The sequence below is a fragment of the Rhincodon typus genome, chromosome 11 (genome assembly GCF_021869965.1).
Source record: "Rhincodon typus isolate 14 chromosome 11, sRhiTyp1.1, whole genome shotgun sequence".
Taxonomy (NCBI): Eukaryota; Metazoa; Chordata; class Chondrichthyes; order Orectolobiformes; family Rhincodontidae; genus Rhincodon; species Rhincodon typus.
The window spans coordinates 50220144-50240118 of NC_063342.1; the positions used below are offsets into that span (position 1 = coordinate 50220144).

Below are 19975 nucleotides of genomic sequence, written 5' to 3' on the forward strand. Positions count from 1 at the left end.
TGTTTTCAATCAAAGTTCAAAACTCCATTACCTAGCTATTGATTCTATTTATCTCTGTAGCAACAATCTGAATTAAAACAACCTGTTCACAACTATGTCAGAGGTAGTAAGAACTGCCGATGCTGGAGTCCGAGATAACACAGTGTGGAGCTGGAGGAACCCAGCAGGTCAGGCGGCATCAGAACAGCAGGAAAGCTGACATTTTGGGAAGAAGGGTCCTGACCCGAAACGTTAGCTTGCCTGCTCCTCTGATGCTGCCTGGCCTGCTGTGTTCCTCCAGCTCCACATTGTGTTATATCTGTTCACAACCATAGTGTCACATTTTATGCTGAGATGATTTTTCAACCTCATTATTGGCTTTATCACTAAGTCATTTCCACTGCAATAAAATAACCTTACTTCACCCCTGCATCAGTCCATCTGCTGCTGAAACTGTCTTTTCATGCATTTACTGAAAGCTGATGTCTCAACTTACAGCAAGTTCTGTTTGCTTGCTCCCTTGGTGTTCACTAAATTACATTGGCTCTCAGACAAGGAATGTCCTGACTCTAAAGTTATCATCCTTGTTTTCAAGTTCCTCTACGGCATCATCCCTCTTTACCTTATAATTCCTCCAGCTCCTGCCATAGTCCTCTGAGATATCTGAGTTTATCTTATCCTGGCCTATTGAGCATCCCTGATTTTCATCAATACATCATTGGTGTGTGTACCTTTAATTGCTTTGGCCCTCAGCTCTTGAATAGCCTCCTTAAATTTCTGTACCCTTTTACGCCATTTCCTTGTTCTAAGACACTGATTAAAACCAACTTCTTTGACTAAGTTTTTGGTCAGCTGACCTCAACTCGTGGTTCAGCACTTTTTTTTTAAATTTTTTATTTTTCAGTTCTGAGGAAGGGTCACTGGATCTGAAACGTTAACTCTGTTTTTTCCTTCATAGATGCTGCCAGACCTGCTGGGCTTTTCCAGCAACTTTGTTTTTGTTCCTTTTTTTTATTCATTTGATCATTAGATACAAGGATCATTAGCCAGGCCAGCGTTTATTGCTTATCTTGAATTGCCCTTTAGAAGTTGGCAGTGAGCCATTCTCTGGAACCGTAACAGCCTGTATGAAGTAGGGACACTCACAGTGCTGTTAGGAAGGGAGTACCAGGAATCTGACCCAGTGATAGTAAGGGAACAGTGATATGATTCCCAGTCAAGATATTCTGTGGCTTGCAGGGAAACTTGCAGACAGTGCTTTTCCCATGCCTACTGCCCTTATCCTTCCAGTTGGAAGACATTGTCAGATTGGAAGGTGTTATTGAAAGAACATTAATGAAGATCACTGCTACCACCGTGTGTTGATGGGGAGGGAGTCAATGTTGAAGATGGTGGATTAGGTGCTAATTGTGAAGTCTGTTTTGTCCTGGATGATGTTGAGCTTCTTGAACACTGTTGAAGCTGCACTCATCCAGGCAAATGGAGAGGATTCCATCCCACTCCTGACCTATGCCTGACAGATGATGGACAGATTTTTCAGAGTCAGGAGTAGAGCTATTTACTGCATAAGTCCCAACCTCCTACCTGCTCTTGTAATAACAGTATTAATACAGCAGGTCTAGTCATTTTCTGATCAATGATAACCCAACAATGTTAGTAGTTGAGGATTCAGCAATAATAATGCCATGAATGTCAAAGGTCAGATAATTTGGCATCAGTTGTTTCAGAGATAGTTTGTCTTATAAAGCTCCTGTAAAACAGCTTTTGATTTTTTATTACATTAAAGTTGCTGGACGAGAGCATCCAACTAATTTTAATCTTAACACCATGCATACATATCTGGGCAGCTACTAAACCACAGCTATAAGAGACAACACTGTGGACATGGAGCAACACAGCAGGCCAGGCAGCATCAGAGGAGCAGGAAAGCTGACATTTTGGGTTGGCACCCTTCTTCAGAAATGTGGAGAGGGAAGGGAGCTCAGAAATAAATAGAGAGAGGAGGGATGGGGCTGGGGTAGGTAGGTGGGATCGTGATAGTTGAGTACAGGTAGGAAGTGGTGGGGATTGGTCAGTGAGATGGGAGGGGCGGATAGGTGGGGAGAGAAGATGGATAGGTTGTGTCAGGTCAAGGAGGCAGGGATGAGAGGGAGGCTTGGACATGGGATGAGGCCGGGGGTGGGGAGATTTTAAAACTGGTGAAATCCATGTTTAGGCCATTGGGCTGTAGGCTCCAGAGGTGGAATATGAGGTGTTGCTCCTTCAGTGTGCGGTTGACTGAGAGCCTCCCTCTTATCCCTGTCCATCTTCTGACCCACCTATTCGCCCCTCTCTTTCCACTGACCAATCCCCACCACTCACCTATCACCATCCCACCTACCTTCCCCAGCCCCACCCTTCCTCTCTCTATTTATTCCTGAGCTCCCTTCCTCCTCTCCATTTCTGAAGAAGGGTCCTGACCCGAAACATCAACTTACCCGCTCCTCTGATGCTGCCTGGCCTGCCATGTTTCTCCAGCTCCACACTGTGTTATCTCTGACTCCAGCATCTGCAGTTCTTGCTATCTCTACTAAACCACAGCCTTTTGGTTTTGAATTTGTATATATAAAGTTTCAGTGGGTATCAAAGTAAATTTGTTATTTCCTTCATTTTGACAGCAGTTATTATATGGAAAATGTTTTGAATTGTCTACCAGCTAAGCTTATATTATACTTGTGAAAGTTTTCTGTTTGACAAGGATCCGATAATTTGCTCAGATAACAATGTAAAGTGTGAGAAGGTTGTAATATCCTCTACCTTTGAGATTAGAGCTAGCTACTATTATGAGAAGACATGGAGAAAGTGAGGTCCATGTAGTCATTGGTTTTATTTGTTTTGGGTACTTGGGTGCTTTTAATGTCAGCAGTGATTCTCACAGAAAATGTAATAATTACTGATCTCTATTGTGGAAGGATCAGTAACTTTTGACAACAGATTTCTTTGGGTTTGTTGTTGACTATTAAGAAGTTCCTTGAACTAGGACAACAATAATTGGTGTTCCATTGGGAAACTTTCTGATCAGTTCGGAATAAAAAAATGCCTGAATTTAGACTCTCTTAAAAAAATTTAATTGCTATTGGTCAACCCTGAAGGAAAAACACTGCAGATTTCTAGAATTTTAAAGCTATGAGTCTTTCTTCACCAGAGACAAAGCTCTTTATTTACTATAATTTGAATTCAATTTTAGTTTCCATTACAGTATGATGTTGTAACATAAACAGTCTTGTCATAGGGTGTTCTAATTATAATGCTCACGTGAAATATTTCCAATGCCCAGTCACTGGAGAATAATGAAACTTATGAGATTTTGTTTACAGTTTAACCCCCATCTCAATGCCTGTTGCTGTTTTACGTATAAACCTGCTTTTTCATGAAACCAAGATAGTGTTCAGTAATTGTCTCAGATACAAAGTTAATTTGAAGGTGTTTTTATATAGGGTGAAACTGTTTTTCATTTATTTTCTCTGTGACCTCCTTAGCCAAAGCTGGAATATCCAGCATTTGTTATAATTAGGGACCATTTAGAAATTGAAAAACATTTAGGTTTTCAGCATTTATAGGTAGGATATGAAGTGTCCTATTGTCTGTGTGAACTTGCTGCAATATTTTCCATGGTAAATTCTAATAGACATGCATAGAAAAGAACCTGCCAATGTAAACTTGTCCCAATGAAATTATATTGCTAGAAGCCAACCGTTTTAAATTTCCCAACTCCTCTGGACGTACTGTGAAAAGTTACAATGCTTCAACCAACACTTCTACTAAATCATTTTAGTGCTCTGTTAAACAGAATATCATCAGAAGTGTTGACCAAATTTTAATGTAGTGGATGAATTACATGTGTGCACAATGTTTCAATTATCCCTGCCTGACCTCTAGCTCTGCTTCAGTTAAAGAATACTCTTGTTCAACTTCTGCATGCAAGGCACAGAAGATTGACCAGTGAAGCAATGCAAGTGGAAATGATAGGACAGAAAAGCATTTATATTGATGCTTCTCTCTTGCTGAGAAATAGTTTCCGCTTTACATTCTGCCAAAATGACAGTTTAATTCTGGAGTTAGGTCCTCCCCTGACTGGTGACTAATTCAGATCCACTGATCTGAGGCCGTCTGACTACGTGGACATGAAACCCCATCAAGTGTTACTCTTGCATAATGTTACACCTGTTTTGAAAAGTGACAAAAAGATTCTTTTGTAAAGCAAAGTCACAAATGTTTAAAAAGTATTTTGTGCAAGTGAGCATTTCTGCCTGTCAAAGCATTCCAAAGTTACTATGTTGGATGTGTTTTGCGCAGCTCATTGTATTGCACATCCCACAGTATAAATTCAGCTCTTCTGAACACAATTCATCATGTGCTCTCTCTGATCTCAGACACAGAATTTGTTCTAACATGGCATTCTCCAGCATACCCCATTGTTAGTCTTTTTTCTGTTCCTCTCTCCCCAAATTGTATTCAGCAAATTATGACAAATACAAGTAAATAACTACATGGCAAGATCAATCTTGGACCTTAGTGAGCAAAAGGGATCAAAGGCATATTTCATTAAATAATGAAACTGAAGGACAGAGAAACAGTAGAACAAAGAAGATAATAGATTGCATTAGAATCAAATTTAAAAAGAACAACAAATAGAGAGAAAGTTTGGATTAAAAGAAATGTTAAATATAAAAAAAAGTTATTTTGAATTTTGAATTTTTAATTCTAAAAATCTTCAAAGAACGATATTATTGACAGGAAGAGATCACTGAGTTTCAGTTTCTTCCCTTCTCTGCCAGAGAGGAGTGGGATGGTATTTCAGGAACATAAATACCATAAAAAGGGCCTTTATGTCATTAGGAACCAGCCCTAAATTTGTATGGCAATGTTGCTTTCATTTTAAGAGCACCCATGCAGCAATTTCTTGAAAACTAATGGGGAGGTTGACAGCAGACGCCTATTTTCATGTGACTAATGGCAGAACAGTGCAAATCTTTCAGCAATTTGCGGTGATTCACATCTCACAAGGTGTCTTTTCCTTACTACTAATTGCTGAGTTATTTACACACTAATAACAGTGTGTACATTAAATTTACAGTTATTTTCCCACCAGGTTCTGGGCCAATGTTTCCACTGCTGGATTTAAAAGCAGGTTTAATTGGTTTGTTTGTTCCTGTAATGGTAATCATGCAAAAGGTCAAAATGATATCTTCAATCAATGTTGAATTGAATTCTACATTTGAAAATTACCCTCTATTTATGAATTGTTACTTTCCTCCCAGCTCACTAATTTGGAAAACAACAACAGCTGTGCTATCATGATTTTATCTATTCAATGTTTATCATGTTTATTATACATTATGGATAAAGGTTATTTGTTTAAAAAAATGTCTGTTTAGTAAAACATAATTATGATCCAACTCAAGGAGGAGGAAGTCTTAAAATTTGCCTCTATTGCTTTGTGTATTTTCCAGCCCATTTTGTTTATGGTACTTGATGAGGCAAACTTATGATCATTCTCATTGTATCAGTCACAAATAGTTTACCTACACATCCCTATTATAGTTGGCATCTGAGATGTATTTGGTTTTTACATTGAGGGATGTCTTATGACTTATCTGTCAACACGGGAGCCATGAACATTGTGATGCTAACATTAAATATAGCACGGATTCTTGTAGTAGGGGACAATTTAGAAGCTGATATTTGCGATGCGTGCACTATAATAGTAATAGGATTAGTCAGACTCTGTTAAGGGCCTGAGAATGACAGAAAGAAAAGATAAAAGGCTAAGGTTCGCCTGAGATTATATCATTGCCGATTCTATTCATCTGCTCACTTGCTGCATGTTTCCAACCGTTCAATTTTCATCCTCCTCTCCATCACTGATGCTACTGATGGAGGCAGAAGCAACTTTCGGGGAAGATGGGGGTGAAGTTTTGGTAAATGGCCACTGGAATGTTGGGGACTGGGACCGTTCTCTTGTTGGACTACTTGACGGACTTTGTCTTGGAGACAGAGCTTGCAGCATCCGACCACCTCTCTCCTGGAAAACTTGTTTCTGGAAACAATGGAAACAAACAAAATGAGTAAACCTTCAAGCATTCCATGAGCAAGCATACCAAGTTTACCTGGATTTCATAAAATATGAATGAAAAATTCACTTTGATCTAATGAATAGTGAAGTGGTCCAATAGAGATCTTAAGCTAAATGTGTGGAAATCATCGGACACTACCAAATCTCCTGGACAAGGAACTATGGGAAGCGCCAACACCCCACAGTAAATGCCTTGATAATGAGCCCAACTTGTTACACCAATTAGAGTTAGAATTAGAATTAGCTTTATTGTCACATGTACTCACATGAATATAGTGAAAAGTTTACAAGTTGGCAACTAGGTACGGATTCTTAAGCACAAATTCTTAGGGAAAAAGAAACAAAAGAAATTAGAAAAATAAAAAGTCCAACAATAAATCAGAAAAATAGAGAAATAAGAGTTCAGAATAACATACAACAAGAAGTATGATTGCAAATTCTAAAGAATGCAGCTAACTAAACCAGGTTCAAAGCTTAGGCCAACCTTTTTTTTGTAAACAATGCCTGTTCTTTTGTTAAATGATTGCCTTTGTAAAGTTCTGGATGAATCAGCTGTTTCATGGTGTTGAATCTTACTTTTTTCTAGCAAGCATCAGTTGGGTCAAGTTTCCCAATACGCTTTCTCACTGTGTTCAACTCTCTAACTACCTATCTCACCCCTCTGGTCCAATTCTAGCCCCATTAAACCACTCACTGTACCCAGAATAATTTGCCACTGCCTGGATATTTTGAAATAGTCTGCTGTCCCTGGAACCTGTGCCACCTTTGAAGGGCATTGTGTACCCAGATAAGGACTGTTAGGCAGCTACTCTGCCTGGTTCCTGATATTTGCCCTGGACCTGGTAGAGAAGTCAGAATTGGCACCTACTTTGCAGCCAGGGGCCCGGAGGTACTGCTGGATGGGATGTTGCAGAGGTGGATGCTCTCTTCTCTCAAGACCAGCAGAGGTGACTACAACACCAGACTGGATCAGCTTTGACCAAGATTGCCACTGCATCAGTACAGTCTCTACAGTCTGGACAATTGTCCAGCAGTACAGGAAAAAGATCTGAGACCTTCTCTCTGCAGCTATATGTGACATCTTCTCTCCAATACCTCACACACAGACTATCTCTGCTGCAGTACCCACCTCCCACAAAGGCTCATGCTCTACCACTCTATTGGCTGCAATATCTCTCATTTGCTGTCACCTTCCAACCCTCAACATCACAAACCCTGCATGCCCTTTGGGCTACCTCCTCTCTTGCAACCCACTTTCATCTTCCTTAATATTGCCTTTTGCTCCTCTCAGGAGGAAAACAACCCACAATAGGGCATAAAGAGTCAAGATGGGTGGTGGGCTACTGACCTTCATCTCCTCACTCCTCACAAGCAGAGAATCTTGACCTTGACTGCCTCAAGTGGCTGACTGACTGTGTTCAAGTTCCTGGACAGACATCGCTGCTACCCTTATTGCTCTCGGACCTCTGACCTCCATGACTATATTGAGCACTGCTGATAATTGGCTTTGCGTCTGCACTATATGACAAAGCAAACAGCAACACTCTGGCTGAGGAGCAAAGCACAAAACAGCAAGACCTGAGACACAGCATTGAACTGCAGAAATGTCTCATGAATCAGAGATATGCCATCAATGTTCTTCACTGGAACATGTCAGATGGCAATGCCAATGGATGTGGAGTGTGTGTGTGTAGCCTGTTCCCATATCCTGAGAACTTCGTGCCTGCTGTCCAACAAGGAGGTCCTTTGGACCAAACAGTGAGCTGAAGTCGCCAGGTACCCTCTGATTTTTATGTTGCCATCCAGTTTGCTCGTGGTGGTGGCATGATAGAAGGCTGCATATTAATGAGGTGATATAGAATCCCCACAGTGTGGAAGCATGCTGTTTGGTCCACCAGGGTCCAATCCAACCCTCCACACAGCATCCCACCCAGACCCACACCCCGACCCCTTCCCTGTGACTCTACATTTCCTATGGCTAATCCACCTAGCCGACACATCCCTGGACACTATGGGCAATTTAGCATGGCCAATCCACCTGACCTGCACATCTCGGGACTGTGGGAGGAAACAAAACACCAGGAGGAAACCCATGCAGACAGGGGGAGAATGTTCAAACTCCACGTTGGCCTGAGGTTGGAATCAAACCGAGGTACCTGGCACTGTGAAGCAGCAGTGCCAACCACTGAGCCACCATGCTGCAGTTAAAAAGGTCATTAACAATCAATAATCCCTCTTAATAGGCAATTTACTACTGCCTGATGCGAATTTTACCTTGACAACCTGAAAGTGGGAACAATTCACGACATTTCATAACCAATATCAGGATAGGGCTTGCTGGACTTCAGGCTGATTCAGCCATACATCATGCCATAGCCCACATGGGTCAGGCCCCTGCTGATGGCAATTTTTCAAATCAAATTTCATCAGCATCTATTTGGATAGGTACACTTGACAACAGGTTATAAATGGTGCATTTGTATTTTTCATTTTAAGATACATTTTTATCTTAACTTGTTATGTGCTAATTTGTCTCCCTTCACTGCTTCCTGAAGCCATTGACCAGTTCCTCAGGTGGAGGATCATCATTAATTCATGCCTAAGTTTTAAATAGACACTTCCAGTGGGTTATTTGCCAACATCTCAGCCAACTCTCACCTTGTCCTGATGCACCATGGTTACACACCATCAGCATACGCATTTAGAACAGGCAAAGCTAGATAGTGATCAGGAATGGGAACAAACCCTGGCCAATTCTCCCCTAACTAAACATAGAATGTCAAAGCCAGCTGTAATAGTTGAAATGCCACTTTCGCGCACGGCCATTATTTCAATATCAATTGGACATTGAATACGGAATGTTTCTGGTCTCTCTAAGACTCTGCGATTTTGGTTGAATATTTGGTCGAGGTTCCTTACTCTCACTGTGGTCCAAATCACCACCTCCATCTATCCCAAGGTAGAATGACAAACACATAGCCAGGATAGTGCCTTTTCTGCTTTCTAGTTGAAGGTAGAAAGCAATTCTTTAACAATCAATGCAGCTAACATAGAAACATAGAAGAAAACTGCTGGAGTAGGCCATTCGGCCCTTTGAACCTGCACCACCATTCAATATGATCATGGCTGATTATGCAGTGTCAGTATCCCATTTCTGCTTTCTCCACCTTGATCCCTTTAGCTGCAAGGGCCATGTCCAGCTCCTTCTTGAATATATCTAATGAACTGGCCCCAACACCTTTCTGTGGGAGAGAATTCCACAGGTTCACAACTCTCTGAGTGAAGAAATTCTTACTCATCTCAGTCCTGAATGGCTTACCCCTTAATCTTAGACTGTGACCCCTGGTTCTGGACTTCCCTAACATTGGGAACATTCTTCATGCATCTAGACTGTTTCTATGAGATTCCCCTTCATTATTCTAAATTCCAGCGAGCACAGGCCCAGTCGATCCGGTGGTTCTTCATATCTCTGTCCTGCCATCCCGGGAATCAGTCTGGTGAAGGTTCACTGGGCTCCCTCAATAGCAAAAATGTCCTTCCTCAGACTAGCAAACCAGATTTGCACACAACATTCAAGGTGTGGCCTCACCAAGGTCCCGTATAACTGCAGCAAGACATCCTTACTCTGATACTCAAATCCTCTCGCTATGAAGGCCAGCATGCCGTTAGCTTTCCTCACTGCCTGCTGCACCTGCATCCCAACCTTCCACGAATCTTCCACCATGACACTCAGATCTCGTTGCACCCCACCTTTTCCAAAACTGCCACCATTCAGGTAGTAATCTGCCTTTCTGTTTTAGCAACCAAAGTGGACAACCTCACATTTATCCACATTATATTGCATTTGCTGAGTATTTGCTCACTCAACCAGTCTGTCCAAGTCACCCTGCAGCTTCTCAGCATCCTCCTCACAGCACACACTGCCACCCAGCTCAGTATCATCTACAAATGTGAAGATATTGTATTCAACTCCTTTGTACAACTCATTAATATATATTGTGAACAGCTGAAGCCCCAGCACTGAACCCTGTGGCACCCAACTTGTCACTGCCTGCCACTCTGAAAAGGACTTGTTTATTCCAACTCTCTGCTTCCTGTCTGCTAACCAGTTCTCTATCCATGTCTATACATTACCTCTGATACCATGAGCTTTAATTTTGCTTCCTAATCTCTTGTGTGGAACCTTGTCAAAAGCCTTCTGAAAGTCCAGATACACAACATCTACTGATTCACCTTTGTCTACTCTACTGATCACATCCGCAAAAAATTCCAGAAGATTTGTCAAGCATGATTTCCCTTTAGTGAATCCATGCTGACTAGGACTGACTCTGTCACTGCTTTCCAAATGCTCAGTTATTACATCCTTAATAAGTTTTGCTATGTTTCACTGTATGACACTCTCCAAGACGCTTTGATTTCTGTCCTGTGAAACACGGGACTGCAAGTTTGGTTTTTAATAGCACCTATTTATTTAAAATAATTTTCACTCCTTTGCTTCGCAGCAAGCCTGTGATATGATAGCAAGTCTTGTGTGGGAATTATTCAGAACTTATTTCAAAACCGGAGCTGAAAGAAATTTAGCAATGAGGCTAAGCAATGCCGACTGTTTAGCATTGACAGATAAACAAGAACTTTGCTAGCGGTATTACCACACAACATTTAGTGACAACTGACCAGAAAGACTTTTATCTTGACCACGTGCTTCAGAAACATGGCGCGCCACAGCTCCTGTCACCAGCAGAATAAACGAGAGAAGTTCCACAACTCTGACAAAGTCTAAAATCTAATATTGTTCAAAAACCTGTAGAGAATGCAACCCCTCTATCCTAGAATATGTGTAGTATGATGATTAGCTGTCACACATGTTTACTGATATTCTGTTCTCTTTGCAGCTGTTTGTGTTAACTTAAGAATGTCTTGAGAAACCAGTGTTGATTAACAGGAACCACAAAGAATTCAATTCTGTCCAAGAACTGTAGCTATAATGAACTTTTCTAATACCATATTAATAACAGGCAATTGACACACCACTAGAACCTTTCCACTAACTTCTTGGAAATTAATTTGAGATACACACCCAAGTTCCATCTGGACCAAACAGCTCTAAAAAGTTTCCAATAAATTCTCGTGATTTCTCTTCCCACTTTTGTATAAGATCATGGCTTTTTTCCTCCACTTTGTAAACAAATTCTTTTGATTTTTCTTCTACATTCTTTACTTTTTCTTTCATTTTGTCAACATGATTTTGGAAGCGATACTTCTTTTCCTGAAAAAGAATGAAACGTTTAGTTCAGTGACTGAAAGCAAAATCTCTGAAAATGAAGTACATTGCAATCTAATTCTATTCCATTTCAAAACTACCTTCGTCCACTCTCAAGTTCTCTGCCTGCCTCCCTTCATAGTCCCATAAATAGATCCTCATCAAAAAGGTAGATAACCTGTTTCTGGCCTTTTCCAATGCTGGAATAAGCTAGTCACAAGGTGGAATAAGAAAGCAGTGTCATGTCAATTTTCAGCTCTCTACATCCTTCCAAGAACTGTTTGTTTTGCTCATTTGAAATGCAGAACACACTGTGAGGAGCTGAGCCATCTATCAGATCACCTAAATAGGACACCAGCAAAAGTTGGTTAACGGTTCTGAGAAAAAGTGCAACAGTCCAAAAAACTGACAGATAATAATAGCCCAAAAGGTAGGCCTTATGTCGTATGAAAAGGAGGTGTCAAATATTGGGTACCAGATTTTCATCATGTATAAAAATGGCCTGGAGAAAATAATCAAAGGCTGTATTTCTTCCCAAGTTGGTAAGATTCAATTAGGAGATCCAGTTATGAATATGGCAGCAAGAAATTCTAAAGGGACACATGCAGGCTCAGCAAGCTGCTGACGTTTAGTCCTACCTTGCAAATTATTTCGGATTCAGTGGTGCATTACAGCTGAAGTAAACAGAAGTGTACTTTGCAGAGTGGTAACTTTAGATCTCAGATCTCACCAAAGGGAAATGTGAGTGCTGAGAGTGTGAGGGAACCTGGGATCCTCCTGAGATCATTTTGCTGCATTTTTGTTTTTGCCATTTGAATTTACTGTATTTCTGTCTTCCAAACCAACTACAATTTATCTCAGAAGAGTTACCGATATGTAAAATTTGGCAAAGCAGATCATTTTTGGGAGATCAAAACCTGATGTACAAATGTGTAAATCTGATATACCTTTACCAAAGTAAAATATCTCAAGGCCCTTCATAAAAACATCACACAACAAAAGTAGACATTGAGCCATATAAACAGTTATCCTGCTAGGCAACCAAAAATCTTAAACCCAAGAAACAGGTTTGAAGGAATATCTTAAAAGCATACAAGAAAATAGAGGGGGAGAGAACTTTAGAAAAGGAATTCCAGAGTTCTGGGTCTTGGCAACTTTTCTTTCATTCATTTGTGGGATGTGGGCATAGCTGGCTGACCAGCATTTATTACATGTCCCTAGTCGCCCTTGAGAAGGTGGTGGTGAGCTGCCTTCTTGAGCTGCAATCCACGCGCTGTGGGTTGACCCACAATGCCATTAGGGAGGGAATTCCAGGATTTTGACCCAGCAACTTTGAAGGAATGGCAATATATTTCCAAGTCAAGATGGTGAGTGCCTTGGAGGGTAACTTGAAGGTGGTGATGTTCCCATATATCTGCAGCCCTTATCCTTCTAGATGGAAGTGGTTTTAGGTTTGGAAGGTGTTGTCTGCAGTGCATCTTGTAACTAGTACACACTGCTGCTACTGAGTGGTGGAGGGAGTGGGTGTTTGTGGATGTGGTGCCAATCAAGTGAGCTGCTTTGTCTTGGATGGTGTCAAGTTTCTTGAGTGTTCTTGGAGCTGCACTCATCCAGGCAAGTGGGGAGTATTCCATCGCATTCCTAACTTGTGCCTTGTAGATGGTGGACCGGCTATGGGGAGTCAGGAGGTGAGGTACTCATTGCAGTATTCTTATATTCTGACCTGCTCTTGTAGCCATGTGTTCTGGGGCGATTCCATTTGCGTTTCTGGTAAATGTTGATAGTTGGGATAGTAACACCAATGAATGTCAAAGGGTGATGGTCATAGCCTGTAATTTGTATGGCGTGATTGATACTTGCCACTTGTAGACCTGGATATTGCCCAGATCTTATTGCATTTGAACATGGACTGCTGCAGTCTCTGAAGAATCACGAATAGTGCTGAATATTGTGCAACTTTCGGTGAACATCCCTACTTCTGACCCTATGATGGAGGCAAGGTCATTGATGAAGCAGCTGAAGATGGTTGGCCTGGAATACTACCCTGAGGAACTCCTGCAGAGATCTCCTGGAGCTGACTGACCTCCAACAACCATGACCCATCTTCCTATCTGCCAGGTATGGCTCCAACTAGCAGAGGGTTTGCTCCTGATACCCATTGATTCCAGTTTTGCTAGGGTTCCTTGATGCCACACTCGGTCGAATGCAGCCTTGATATCAAGGGCTGTCACTCTCACCTTACCTCTGGAATTCAGCTCTTTTGTCCATGCTTAAACTAAGGCTGTAATGAGGTCAGGGGCTGGGTGGCCCTGGCGGAACCCAAACTGGGCGTCACTGAGTAGGTTATTTCTGAGCAGGAGCTGCTCGATAGCACTGTTGATGGTACTTTCAATCATTTTACTGATGATCAGGAGTTGGGGCTGTAATTGGCCAGGTTGGATTTGTTCTGTTTTTTATGTTCAGGACATACTTGGGCAATTTTCCACATTGTCAACTGGATGCCAGTGTTGTAACTGTACTGGAAGATCTTGGTTCATGGAGCAGCAAGTTCTAGAGCACAAGTCTTCAGTACTATTGCCGGAATGTTGTCAGGTCCTGTAGCCTTTGCAGTATCCAGTGTCTCCAACCGTTTCTTTATATCATGTGGAGTGAATCGAATTGGCTGAAGACTAGTATCTGTAATGCTGGGGGCCACTGCAGGAGGCCAAGATGGATCATCTACTCGACCTTTGGCTGAAGATTGCGAATGCTTCAGCCTTATCTTTTGCACAGATATGTTGGGCTCTTCCATCATTGAGGATGGGAATATTTGTGAAGCCTCCTCCTCCAGTGAGTTGTTTAATTGTTCACCACCATTCACAACTGCATGTTACAGGACTGCAGAGCTTAGATCTGATCCGTTGGTTGTGGGATCGCTTAGCTCTGTCTATCACTTGCTGCTCTCGCTGTTCGGCAAGTAGCCCTGTTTGGTGGCTTCACCAGGTTGACACCTCATCTTCAAGTATGCCTGGTGCTGCTCCTGGCATGCCTTCCTGCACTCTCCATTAACCAATGGTTGATCCCCTGGCTTGATGGTAATGTTTGAGTGGGGAATTAACTGGGCCAGTGAGGTCGTGGCTTGTGCTGGAGTACAATTTTTCTGATAATAGCCAACAGCACCTCATGGATGCCCTATATTAAGAATGAAGATGGTGTGGACAACTTTGTTAAAGTCTGCAAATAGATTGAGAGGGGTGACAAAGAATAATTTCCTTCAAGTCAGAGTCACACAAGATGGTATTTGGGACTTTAAATCCTTAGATACGTCTCATTAATATTTGAGCGGAGATCTTTTCCAAGGCAAGTCTACAATGGTCTCAATCAGCGGTGGAGTCTGCATGCACAAGACAAACTCAACTCACTATCATATTTGTAATTCTCTCTAACTCCGAGGGATCCTGAGGCATACATAGGATTAGAGGAATTCATTTAGCAGATGCCTATATTTTAGACATTTTTTCATCACTTTTTCATTCGCTTGACATTATATCATCACAAACAGGTTTAATATCCAGAGTTTACAACATAGGAGGACACAGCAATAGAATTTTAAATATGGATATCTTAGTGTTGTTCTTTAAGTCAAGTAAAGTTCATTACTATTCCAACACTGCTGTCTCAATTCTGCATAATTCAACGTAACCAGTTGATGTTTTCACATTAGGAATGATATCCTTGCCTCATAAATACTTTGCTAACTAATTTTGAAGATAATGAACTGTGACAACTTTGGGCCTGTTTATTACGGGAAGGTTTATTTCAGGAAATTAAATCTAGCAACTCACTGACATGTAACTTTTGTAATTCTCAGAAACCATTAGCACGTCCGAAAATATTTGATTCAAGTCAACGTGCAGATAACAAAAACAGTGATTTTTTTGCTTCCTTGCTTATAGAGGTGATTGAATCTGCCACTTGACCAGATTGGTTACTTCAGTGTCAGTGAGGAAAACAGATCTTTCTTGTAAAATACCATCAGATCAGTTTGGACTACTGTCCATGGGCATGCTTGGGTGGTCCATTAGCTCAGTTGGCTGAACGCTTGGTTTGTGATGCAGAGGGATGCCAATAGGATGGGTTCAATTCTGGCACTGGCTGAGGTTACTGTGAAAGACTCTCCATCTCAACATTTCCCTTTGCTTGAGCTGCGGTGACCCTCAGGTTAAACCACCACCAGTCACCTCTCACTAATGAGACAAAAGCCCTATGATTATCTGGGAATATGGTGTCATTACCTATGAAGCCCACAATACACAATGAGTGAACAAGAAAATTAATTATGAAATTAGAAATTTCCTGCAATAACAGAGAATGTGAGCAACAGAAAGTTCTCCCAAAGTGGCTACAGTGGAGATAAAGCTTCACTTTAAACTGCTCGCAGTGTGTGAGCATTTTGCTTCTGAATACCAGAGTGGTAAATCATAGCTGCTGAGAATTTGAATGTGTCTGTGTGTTGCAACCATGTTTGTTTCTTCTTCGTTGGATGGGCATCTGGGAAAAAGCAACTCAAGGGTTAGAGGAAGAAAAATAAAAACGGGTCAGTCCTTGGAATTGTATTGACATTTAACCACATAAAGAAATCAGTGACTCAGACTCCACTGAGAATAGGAAATGTGTTAGCAATACTGCCAAAAAGAACAGGGAGAAATCAAACTAAACAACAAGCTGTTGGAATAAAAATACAGTCTGCTAATCAACATGAATTAAATAAATAGTACAATTCAACAACACCAAGCTTAATTTATTCTTTTCATACTACTGGCATGAAAGTTATGCCGAGTCTACGTCAGTAGGGCAGCTTTTGTTATTGTTAATAGGGACTTTCTTTCCCAGCAGACCAGAATCTTTGCTGCAGAGAAATGTGCATTGTAAGCAATCTTTTCAAGTCTGAACTAGGCAAAGCTAGCATTTAGTTTGGACACTGTACAATAACAAGGAAAGTCCAGACCATAACAGGAGACTCACATTTATGAAACTAACGTTAAGCTCTTTGGCTGTGTACCCTCTTTGAAGATTACGTCGGGCATAAACATCGTAATCTCGTACAATTCTGGTAATAAGGTCAGATGTAGAGATGCCCTCTGTTCTTTGAGTCGGGACAAACATGCCTAAAAGTTAAAAAAAATTGCACTAGGTCACTTAAACTGACTATTTAAAATCATTATGTATTAGCTGTATTATGTAAAATGCTCCATTACAATAGTGATTGTACTTCAAAAGTAGATGATTGACTGTAAGGAACATTAGGATGTTCTCAGAAAATGAAAAGTGTTATATAAATACAAATCTTCTTTGAAATAGCAATTCTTTTTCTCTGGAAACTGGGTGATAATGTAGTGCCAATGAAGTGTGTGAACATTTTACTTCACAATTTTGAGACTGTCAAGTCAGTTTCAGTTCTGGTGGTATAAGAAGTTGAACTTGGCAGCTTTTACCTCAAATGTAAAATCTGTCTATGTTGCCTTAGGGTAGGTTTGCTCACCCAAGAAAAACACTCAAGAGCTTTGGCTTTTTATAGAGTGCCAGCTGCTGGTTGAAAACAAGGCTGCACTGACAGATCAGTCAAAGGTTTAAACCACTTGGCCAGTTTTGTGAAAAAAAATTGTACCCAGGAATATTTAGGGAAGCAATGTAACTCAAAAAGTGCATCGTTGTAAAAATGGACAGTTATATCGTGTGTGCAATTTGCTTCCTCCCTGTTTGAATTTCTCCAGTGAGGTTCCTCTATAGCACCATCCCAGCCCCAATGAAAATCAGAAACAGCATTCTCTATTACTATGACTGTGGTTCAAGGACTCTCCTTTTACTCCTTTCCTTCTGTGTAGACCTCAGTGTGATTGACCATCCCCCTTCAAAAACTCTCTGTTCTAATGAGCTCTGAAAAGCTGTTTTGGCTTAGCTGCACACGTACCCTTCTGAGCAAACAGGCTTTTCTTCTGAACTCTAGCACTATGACCTTCAAACTCTCATTAAGGATCCTTCTTTCAAACTTGTCCCTTCTTTCTGATCTCCAACCTACAGCTTGAAGACATCAGACACAGACTGGTTATCTCTCCACCACTTCTCTTAACATCTCTACTGATCCCATATTGTCAGACATCCAGTTTTCATCCATCTCCAGTAGGAAGATTGAAATAATTTTGTTTACAACTATCACAAGTTCTTTCTCTTCACCACTGACTCCACGTTGTTTTTAATCAAAATGTCAGGCTGAACTCAATGTCTCACACTTCACAGTCCTGACTGATGCTGAGCTGAGCTTCCAACCCTGTAACCTCTCTATCACAATAAACAACTGCATGAACCTTCACAATATTGTCTGTCTGCTCCGATCTCAGCCCATCTACTGCCTTGTTCACACAAAAAGTAACAAGAAATATCAGTAAAGGGGAACTAGTGGATGTATTATTTTCAGAAAACATTTGACACAGAGCAATATCAAAGGTTGCAGTGCAAAATAAGGGCCCATGGTGCAGATGGTAACATTAACATGAATAGAAGCATAAGGTGTACATAACTGGGCTATTTTCAGGTTGGCAGGATGTCAGGAAAGGTGTACCACAGGGATCAGTTTTGGGGCCTTAGTTATTTCCCATCTACCTAAATGACTTGGATGAAAGGACTAAATGTTTGGTTGTTAATTTTACTTGTGATACAAAGATAAGGAGGAAAGTAAGTTGTGAAAAGAGTTTGAGGAGTCTGCAAAGAATATAGGTAGGTAAAGTGAGTGATAAAATTTGGCAGACCAAGTACAATGTGGGCAAATGGGAACTTGGCCACCTTTGATGGGAAGAATAGAAAAATTGCATTTTATTGAAATTGAGAGAGATTGCAGAAGCCTAAGCTATGGAAGGATTTGGGTGTCCTGGTACATGAATCACACAAAGTTAGAATGCAGGTACAACAAGTGATTAGAAAGATAAATAGAATATTATTGTTTGTTACAATGGAAATAGAATGTAAAAGTTGCAAAGTTTTGCTACAGTTGTACAAAACATTGGTGGGACCACATGTGGAGTACTTTATACAGTATTGGTCTCCTTATTTAAGAAAGGTTGCAAATGCATTAGAAGTTGTCCAGAAAAGGTTCACTCACCTGTTAATAAGATGGGGAGTGGTTGATTATCTTATCAGGATAGTCATTGTGTCCATCAGAGTTTGAGTGAATGAGTGGTAATCTTATTGAAGATTAACATCCTGAGAGGAACTGACAGAACAGATGCTGAAAGGATGTTTCTCCTTGTGGAGAGGCTAGAACTAGGGGACACAGTTCACCATTTGAGATGGAGATGTAAAGATTTTTTTTCTCTGAGGATCTCAAGTCTTTGGAACTCTTTCCTGGACAATGAAGGCAAGATCTTTGAAACCTTTCAAGGTAATGACAGATAGATTCTTGATGAACAAGGGAGTCAAAGGTTATCAGTGATAGGTGGGAATGTGGATTTGAGGCCATGAACAGATCAGCCATGATCTTATTAAAGCAGAACAGGCTATAGGGGGTGAATGCATAGTGCTGCTGCATAATGCCTGTTTTGTCTTCGGCCTTGAGCACTCCAGTATTCTCCTGGCTAAGCTCCTGATCTTTAACCTTTGTATAGCTCAGCTCACCCAAATTTCTGCTTATATATACCTTATTGTGTGTCAATTCCTTCTTATCCCTCAAATCTATTTTCACTGATTTGGATCAGCTCTAATCCCCCAACGCCTTATGCTTTAGATTTGTATCCTTATGATTAATGTCCTTTCTGATCTCACATCTTCCCTATTTGTATAGGTCCCCACCAGCCCTATAAATGAACAAAACTTTCTATTCACCTGACACTAGTTTCTTTTGTGTACCTCCAAACTAATACTGACAATCATGCTCCCAGTAGAATTTTGCCCTAAATGTCTCTATCTTTCTCGCTCTTCTCAGATGCTTTTTGGAACTCACCTCTCTGATAACATCTTTGGTTGTCCTTGTAAACTCTATTTTGACTTTTCTCTTGTGCTTCTCTAAAATATGTTGGCATATTTTTCTACGTTAAAGGTTCTCAGAAAAGTAGGTTGTTTTTGTTCTGTATGCAATGAACAGCCAGATGAAGGCAAATATTGGAAGAATTGGAACTCCAACCATATGTTTTAAGTATATGTGTTTGTGAACTTTTTATCCATTATCAATTACAGCAAATGTATGAGGGTTAGATCAACAAGAACATACCAGCTTCCTTAATGTGTTTATAGACATCATCTGATCCAGCAGAGGAGTATGGAATATCATCGTGTGCCACAAAATCAATCTAAGAGAAAGTGTCATTATAAATAATTTACAACATGAAGAATTTTCAACCAATCAGTTACTCAAGTGAGATTCAAATGTGACACAGCTAGATTTTATTTTATTTTCTGTTGTCTTAGCCTTATCAGAGAAGTGAATACAAAGGATGTCAAAATGAAGCATCCTGTGCCACAGAGGTTCTTTGCGTACAGTTCTCATCCTCATGAGCTTGGCAGTAATCTGATAGAGTGATTGCCTTTCATTACGAGAATTCTCCTGATTTTCAACTTCTCAAAACCAGCTGGGTGAAAATTGGATGTGTATG

The 19975-nt window shown here is 40.7% G+C and overlaps 1 protein-coding gene across 1 annotated transcript in view; it reads right to left on the reverse strand.

Moving 5' to 3' along the window:
* Positions 1-5857: 5857 nt before the first annotated feature.
* Positions 5858-19975, reverse strand: part of LOC109934154 (choline-phosphate cytidylyltransferase B) — a 52600-nt gene continuing 38482 nt past the window's right edge. Inside the window, exons 5-8 of the mRNA XM_020532973.2 lie at positions 19594-19672; positions 16359-16501; positions 11172-11360; positions 5858-6058 (exon numbers count right to left, since the gene is read on the reverse strand). Of these exons, the coding sequence (XP_020388562.1) occupies positions 5858-6058; positions 11172-11360; positions 16359-16501; positions 19594-19672 (612 nt within the window). The remainder of the gene's footprint in view (positions 6059-11171; positions 11361-16358; positions 16502-19593; positions 19673-19975) is intronic.